The sequence below is a fragment of the Sinocyclocheilus grahami genome, unplaced genomic scaffold (assembly GCF_001515645.1).
Source record: "Sinocyclocheilus grahami isolate Dianchi unplaced genomic scaffold, SAMN03320097.WGS_v1.1 scaffold2893.1, whole genome shotgun sequence".
Taxonomy (NCBI): Eukaryota; Metazoa; Chordata; class Actinopteri; order Cypriniformes; family Cyprinidae; genus Sinocyclocheilus; species Sinocyclocheilus grahami.
Window position 1 is genome coordinate 1,502 of NW_015508068.1, and position 9,163 is coordinate 10,664.

A 9,163-nucleotide genomic window follows, 5' to 3' on the forward strand; every position below is an offset into this window, starting at 1 on the left:
TGTTATCAAATGACAATACTTGACGTATAACTTTAAAGACTGTAATATTACTAGTATTGGAAGTACAGACTCAATTCAGTACCTGTGAGTTGATTGATGGCAGCTACTCTGTAAAAACTGATTGTTTTTAAGTATTAAATGACTTGATTCAAATTACTTGTTTCACATTCATTTCTAAATGAATCGTCTTTATACTGAAAAACATCAAGCACTATTGCTGCTAACATGTTTTTTTTATTACTTTTTTGCTAATTATTTGTATTTCTGAAGCAATACCTACGTTATTTAAATAAAGATTCAATTCTTTAATGTATTATTTAAATCACTTAACTGAATTATAAATTATGAATGATATTGTAAACTAGTTTGTATTAGGTGAAATCTCAGTAATACTGAAATCATGGTATTGTGTTTCTGAGTGTTGTGAGTTTCAGCTGATGCTCTTCTCTCATTTCCAATCTTCTCTTTCAATGAAACAATCAAAATAATAATGTTACTGTGACGTCTCATTGGCAGCATGAGTCTCAGACTGATTAGAGGACGTCTCATTCATCAGCAGAGCTTCAGTCTGATTAGGGGAAATGTTTCCAGCATGATTCTAAAACACAGAATCACAGAAGAAATCAACAGGATTGATGGTTCAGTTACACAAAGAGAACAAGACTAAATATTATAACAAGACTGATATCCAGATATTTGAGATTAACAGTTAACATGTCTAAAATATGGGAAGCTTCTCTTAAAACGGTAATGACATGAAGAATCAAATTTTCGTTTGATCTCTTGACATCTACTATAAAACATACTGTAATTTTGCAGGATGCAACAATTCCTCATCACAGCAGAAATAGCTTTTGTTGAAACCAAGCAGTTCAAACAGCTCGGTTTCCACAGCTGCAACTTTTGGCATCAAAATGTTGCATTGGACCGCCTCCATAATTATCAGACCAACAGTGAAAACGAAACCACCAACAGAACGGTTAAGCAAGGAGAACACTTCGGCCCGAGGGTGGAAAAGCGACAAGGCTAATCATAACAGTGACCGTTTCCTTACAAGTCTAAAGAAGCCACCCCTTAAAAAGTACAAAAAAATTAAATAATAATAATAATTAAACCGAATCATGTGATTTTAAATAACACATTTCTTATCTTGCAGAGACATTCATCTTCCTAAACAGCCTGCACATCTAAAATGCTTGAAATATCATATTGGCAAGTATTAATAAGTCAGTATTGGTACCCTTACTTGCTCTCTTGATGAAGTTGCACTTTTTGATTTCATATTATTTTGTTATTTATCCTGACCCTAGACCAGTGTCATAACAGCTATTACATAAATGTAATTACAATAATAATACAATGAAATTATTTATAGTTGCATAAAATGTATTTATTTATTCATCTATATTCAGTTTTCATTTCTGAGTAAAACCACAAAAAAAGAGAAAAGATTCAGTGCTCATAGTATCTTACCTGATTATTGACCTGCACCACACGGTCTGTTTGAATAATAATAAACTAAATTAAACACACAGTACTTTGATTAAATAGAAAATAAATTCAAATTTTTTAAATATTGTTTTCATGCAATAAATATCATGTTTCTCTCTTGTTACATCAGCTGTATGTAATACTAACCTCTCATTCTAGCATGGCGCCTGAACATCACAACAGCAGCAGCAGCAGCAACGAGCAGCAGAACAACAACAACAGCAACAGCAACAGCAGCATATATTCCTGCTAGAACAGCTGAAAACAGACAGCCATTATTATTTAGAGAGTGACTGATATTTACACTTTGCTACTTTGGTCATCCGCTGTATGATATTGTTTTAGCTGGTAATTGACGCCATCTGTTATTGTTTTTGAAGAGCAGCAGCTAAAACAGCATCACAACACTGCGAGCTCAACAAGAAACACCAACACATTACAACTGATTATTACACATTGTTCATGTTAATAACATTAGTATTAAGAACAGCATGTTTGTTTTGACAACTATGTCATTAGATGTGCATATGAAGATGATGATATCAATTATATTTCAATATAGGCCAAAATTAAAATTACTGGATGATTTAAAAATTCAAACATTAATTAAAAACTGTTCATAGAAAAATGGACTTAAGTAACTAAGTGATACACACCAGTGACAGTAACAATGAAGCTCCTAATGATGGTGAATCTGATTCTGCTGATTCGTAGTTGATAAAGTCCAGAGTCTGTGGTTCTGGTGTTCGTGATGTTCAGAGATCCAGTCTGATGATCCAGCTTCAGTCTGTCTCTAAATCTCTCTTTACACTGATCATCTGTACAGATTTCACTTGAATCTTCACTGATTTCAGCGATGAGAGTGTCATTAAAATACCACGCCATCGAATGATTAGTTTTTTTTATCTCACCAAATTCTAAAGTGACAGATTCTCCCTCCTTCACTGACTTTCTTCTCATTTTATCTCGATCAGCAGCAGAAACTCCTGAAACACAAACCCACAGCTGATCGAAGGTTCTTTCTTTTTATATTACGCATTTAATTATATGGATGTGATCCCTTTTTAAAAGTTGTCTTCTGCTCATTGTGTTACTGTTTGTACAGCACTATGGTCAACGCTGTTGTTTTATTCAGTGCTTTAGAAATAAATTTGAATTTCTGAGACAAAAAAAACAAAAAAACAACAACTACACAACATCAAGATCTGTGGATATGAAAGGAATTCCTTACGCCGCATCTCAACTTTCAGCCTGAAAAACATTATTTGTTGATATTTTGAAAATGGCCTAAATATTTTCAGTTTTCAAAAATGACAAATTTATCAGCTAACCATTAAGAAACGTTCTGGTACATTCTACGAGTTTCTACTTCTGCCGGAGCCTCTTCTTCATCGTTGTCCGACACCAGCTCTTACATACGTTGCTGAACAATGCTATATATGTACAAGACTTGCTATTAAACATAACGACTCACCTTGAACAACAACACTGAAGTGCTTCATGATGCTGATCCTGTTGCTGATGATCTCTAGTTCATAAAGTCCTGAGTCTGTGGTGCTGATGTTCATGATGGTCAGAGATCCAGTCTGATGATCCAGCTTCAGTCTGTCTTTGAATCTCTCAGTACCTTTATTACACTGAACACCTGTACAGATATTACTGAGATCTCCATTGATTCGAGCTATGCGGATGCCTTTAAAAAACCATTTAATCCTTTCTTGTAGGTTTGTTTTAACATTAGTATTTAGAATGATTAAATCTCCCTCCATCACAGATGCTGACACCTCATCTGTACCAACACCAGATGAATCTGAAGAAGAAATGAACAATTCATTATACAAAAAACAAAATTATAAAACAGGAAAGTCCTGTTCCAACAGATCATATATACTGTGGGTAGAAAAATATGTCTGGATTCATAACCTAACATACCTTTTCCGCAAAGAACAGCAGAAAAACATTGGTTTACACATTCACTCATCATACAAACATACATGAGTCTTATGGATGAACTTATACTTAAGGATTAGTTCACTTTCAGAATAAAAATTTCCTGATCATATACTCACCCCAATGTCATCCAAGATGTTCATGTCTTTCCTTCTTCAGTTGAAAAAACTTAATTTACGTTTTTGATAAAAACATTCCAGGATTTTTCTCCATATAGTGAACTTTAATAGTGCCCATCGGGTTGAAGGTCCAAATTGTAGTTTCAATGCAGCTTCAATCGATCCCAGCCGAGGAATAAGGGTCTTATCTAGCGAAACGATCAGTGATTTTCTAAAAAAAATATATATATATATATATATACTTTTTAATCACAAATGCTCATCTTGCACTAGCTCAACCTCACACATTACATAATCACGCACGCGTGACGTAGGGGAAAGTACCGACCCAGTGTTTACAAAGTGAACATGCAAACAAAGTCAAACAACTTTAGAAAAAAAAAAGAAAGTAAAACAACAATGTCAAGCAACTTTGAAGTTGGTGGAGAAAATAAGATGTAGTTTTTCGCCCTACCTTTTTGAACTGTAATATACAGATGAAGAACTAACTGCATGTGACCTTTCCAACGTGATTACACAATGCATGAAGATGCATGCACATCGCAGAGCTAGTGCAAGATGAGCATTTGTAGTTAAAAAGCTAGTGTGGTTAAAAATATATATATATATTTTTTTTTTTTTAGAAAATGACAGATCATTTCGCTAGATAAGACCCTTATTCCTCGGCTGGGATCGATTGAAGCTGCATTGAAACTGCAATTTGGACCTTCAACCCCTTGGCCACCATTGAAGTCCACTATATGGAGAAAAATCCTGGAATGTTTTCATCAAAAACCTTAATTTATTTTCGACTGAAGAAGAAAGACATGAACATCTTGGATGACATGGGGGTGAGTAAATAATCAGGGAGTTTTAATTCTGGAAGTGAACTAATCCTTTAATGACTTCTCTGACTACTTGTGGATCAACCTACAAGATCAAAGATGTATATACTGTATTTAATGAGCATCAACACTAAATTATACTCACTAGCGACAGCAACGCTGAATCTCTTCATGTTGCTGCTTCTGCTGTTGATGATCTGTAGTCTATAAAGTCCAGCATCTGAGGTCCTGATGTTCATGATGGTCAGAGATCCAGTCTGTTTGTCCAGCTTCAACCTGCCTCTGAATCTCTCATCACCTTTTTTACACTGAACATCTGTACAGATCTTACTCTGGTCTACACTGATTTGAGCTATTCGAATGTCATTAAAATACCATTTAATTTTTTCTTGTTGGTTTGTTTTAACACCAGTGTGTAGAGTGATTGAATCTTCTTCCATCAATGACACTTCATCTTTATCAACACCAGACACACCTAAAGAAAGTGCAATGAAAATTGGTTTCAGATCATAAAGATTGTGGGAAGAGAAATATGTATAAATTCATAATGTAAACAGGGGTGTGCGATATGCATCATCTACGATCATTTTGTGATGTGAGGTATGCGAGCTGACATTATCGAGCACTTTGCAAAAACAGAGTCAAATAGCATTGCCCATTTCAAATGCAGTTATAATGCCCCAGAATTTCAAGATATCCAAGGGCAAAAAATGTCTCTGTATGAGTTGTTTCTAGTTAAGCATTATCAAACGATAGTGCTGTTTTCTTGAATTAGATGAATATTTAGAATACAAAATAAAATTTTGGAATTTTTCCCACCGTATAGGAATTTAATTGGGATCTCCTATATTTAATGCTTGAAAGGTAAATTTTGATGATAAATCAGACCAAAGTATTATCCATATAAATCCACTGGTCCAATTTATCAAACAGGATTTGTTGTTTCCAGGGATTATGTATTGATCATCTTAGATTAATCAATAAAACATTTTAAAAGAAGCAACTTAATGAATATTCCTAAAATATTGTGTATGAATGTAACATAACAGCTTGTGGAACGCATTACATCATATTATCAAATGCAAGTAAACCTTTGAAACATTTAAATTAGCTTTATTTTTGGTATAATAAATAATGCTATATTTAATAATGCTGTAAAATAATTAAAAAAAATATATATATATATAAAATAATGCTAATTTAAATGTTTCAAAAGCTTACTTGCATTTGATAAGAAGCTGCGTGTGCGAAAATGACATGTAAACAATTTTAAGGCTATTTTGGCCATGCTCATCGCTGGTCTGGAGGTATAGGGCTATAGCCAAGCCGTTAAAATTAGACCACAGATTGCCTCGATTTCGCCAGGTGGGCTAAAAGGAGACTACACGTAGCCGGTCCAATTTAGAGCGAAATCGTGGCTACATATAGACCATGTCATGAAATGACACTTATATCTTTGTAGATATTATTGACACTGCGAACATGATGGTATATCAACCATCTCATGCGCTGTCTGGCCAAAAACTACAGTGAGTCAGGTTTGACTATAAGTGGGCTACAGATATCCGCTCTGACTACAGAGCTAAATCATGGCTACGCACAGGCTACGTATTGAACATGTCAAAGAAATGAAACCAAACACCTTGTAAACGCTGTTACTTTGCTTACATGATGGAATATCATACATCTCACAAGTTATTTTGCCAAAAAACGACATGAAACCAAATTCAAGGTTATTTGGGCTAGAAGTGGGTTACATATAGCCGGGATATATCGGGTCTATATACTTAACCGAGACGTTGAAATGACGGCTATTGCTTGCTGGGTTGCTTTTAAAAACAATGACTTACAGGAAGAGCTAAATAAACTTATCACTGCATCTAAACTAACAACATGCCTGTTAGATCCTGTACCCACTAAATTATTGAAAGAGTTGTTGCCTGTAGCAGAATAACCGCTTCTTAATATTATTAACTCGTCGTTGTCTTTAGGTCACGTCCCAAAACCATTCAAGCTGGCGGTCACCATGAACAACAACAGAGTAGGATCCTCCACCGCCGCGATTTTTGCTGGAGATCCATACATCATAGAGTCCAGAGTCTGTGGTTCTAGTGTTCATGATGGTCAGAGATCCAGTCTGATGATCCAGCTTCAGTCTCTCTCTGAATCTCCCAGCACGATTATCACACCGAATATCTGTACAGATCTTACTGAGATCTCCAGTGATTTCTGCGATGGAAATGTTATTAAAATACCACATAATGTCTTCTTGTTGGTTTATAAGATATTTTAAAGTGACTGAATCTCCCTCCATCACAGACACTGTGGCTCCCTCTGAATCAACACCTGAAGAAGACATGAACAGTTAATCACGAGCCAAACAACAACACACAAAACACGTTAATGTTCATTGTTCGTTTGTATCGTACCAGAAAAGAAACTGTAACAAATAAATGTCTTACAATGCTCAAGTAAAATACAGATATTAATGTGTCGAATGTAAACTAAACTGCGTCACGTTCGTATTGACCCGAAGAGAGATTAAAACATTAAAATGTCTTACCATACGCGAGAAAATACATGAGCAATGAGAGCAAATTCGAGACATTCTTCATTTTGTTTTAAAATGACTACAAATTCCGTGACGGTTTAAGTGCTCTGTCATTGCTGGTTCACCGGTTAAAGCCTCCTCATGCGAGACGTTTCTCTTTCATCTGCATGTAGTGATGGACGAATCGGATTGTGGTGATTTGAATAACAGCTTCATGAAGCTCGACGGGACTAGTTTTGTTTGAGTCACCTGACGTCGGCAATTTTAATGTACCAGTTCGGACGGGACTAACATCTAAAATCAGTTTGACTAAAAATACCATGGTGAAGCTAAATGGCTAGTATAGCAAAACCATATTAATGTGTGGTTACTTTGGTTTAACTATATTTTTTTTGTAGTAAACCCATGCTTAATTGTCATAAAGGTACATATTAAACCATTATGTAGCCTAATTGAGTGCAGAAATAAACGTGAGTAATCTTACTGACGCTGATATTACAATAGCCAGTCTTAAGGGTTTACGAGATCTGGCTCTTGGTTTTATTATTGTTTTTTGTTTGTTTATTCTTTGCCAGGAGGCAAATATATCCAACATGCGCCCAGAGCATCTGCGGTCATTCATGTTGGCCAAAACGCACAAGGAAACGCGTTGTGGAAAAAAAATATCACAATCACAGACATTCGCATTCGGACGGGATTCGTTTTCTCAGAGGATCACTGAGTTTGCTGAAAAACTAGGTAATTTGCTCTGGAATTATTACAGAGGTTGTGTGAGAAAAACACAGTAGGTCTGTGAAACACAAATTTCTCTAACGACCCCCTGTAAAACTACACTCTTAAAAATAAAGGTGCTTCACGATGCCATAGAAGAACCTTTTTGTCTAAATGGTTCCAGAAAGAACCTTTAACATCTGAAGAACCTTTCTGCTTCACAAAAGGTTCTTTGTGGTGAAAGAAGGTTCTTCAGATTATAAAAAGCTAAGAAAGAGATGGTTCTTTAAAGAACCTTTGACTGAATGGTTCTTTGTGGAACCAGAAATGGTTCTTCTATGGCATCGCTTGAAGAACCTTTTGAAGCATCTTTATTTTTAAGAGTGTAGTCCCGTCCGAATAGGGCTTTAACTTTATTTTGTGGACTGTGGAGTACTGCAAAGCTGCCATGTTTTTTTTTTCTCTTCTTCTTATAAATAATACCCTGCATCAAATGTAGGCCTAAGTTTCCACCTAATGCTTCTGTATCGTAAACATAACATCCTTTGCACTTCTCAGCCAAAAGTCTGCCATTTTATAGCTTAGATATAATCGTTTACGCTTTTAATTTCTACATTTGCTATAACTCGAAGCAAGCTGGTGAAAGTGCACCCTCAAAAAATAAAACTAATACAGCATTTGACCTACAGGGATGAGCAATATTCATACAGAGAAAAAGTGTTGCTTGCTGTCATCGGTACTATGCTTATATTAGGGTTACTAATGTTCAATGTCTTCAAAGAGTGTAAGATAAAGAAATTGTCAATTTTTGTCAATTTGTCAATTGTCAATAGAATCTGATATCACATTACCACTTATATTTCATTAATACATGTGTGTATAATACAAGTAGTATTATAATAGTATTAGTAATCTTGTGTTCAACTAGGAATTCACCATTCCAAGAATCCAGCTATTATGTGTGAATACATGCAAACATACAAGGAGCATTCAATTTATTATTATTATTATTTTATTTATTCAGAAAGACAACAGCGTTTATACAGGCTCAACTTTCAAGCACTTTGTTTACATTTGCCGACACAAAGTTAAGGAAAGGCACATGATATTTCCCTTTTTCCCACAAAATAAAAACTCTTTATATCCACAGATCATTTACTAAAATCACTGAAACATTTGCATTGGTGAAACTAAAACATCCATGTCCAGTTCTTATTGATTTAAGCAATTGTAACACCCATATTACAGGCTAAGCCCCCCAAGTGGAGGCAAATCTTTATCACACAGTGATAATATAAGGCATGGTTTTACAATAAACATGCTTCATGAACAGGATGTTCACCTTTAATGTCCCACATTAGTGAAATTCAAGACTCTGGCAGTGAGACTATCTAAATAGCTCCTCATAAAATATCACAAAATGGCAAGATGACATTACAACTCCACTGTGATTCACATAAATGTACAAATAAAACTTTCACTTGTGCACATTACAACAGAACCAGTGTTGCCAGATT

At 35.1% G+C, this 9,163-nt stretch overlaps 1 protein-coding gene across 1 annotated transcript; it reads right to left on the bottom strand.

Moving 5' to 3' along the window:
- Positions 1-1,638: 1,638 nt before the first annotated feature.
- LOC107575790 (uncharacterized) lies at positions 1,639-7,098 on the bottom strand (the record flags this gene model as incomplete). Its single annotated transcript, XM_016262118.1, has 6 exons — positions 6,948-7,098; positions 6,410-6,730; positions 4,530-4,859; positions 2,966-3,301; positions 2,148-2,477; positions 1,639-1,749 (listed from the first exon to the last, which is right to left on the bottom strand). Coding segments are annotated over exons 1-6 (1,480 nt in total), but the record flags the coding sequence as incomplete, so codon positions are not given.
- Between the last annotated feature and the right edge of the window lie 2,065 nt (positions 7,099-9,163).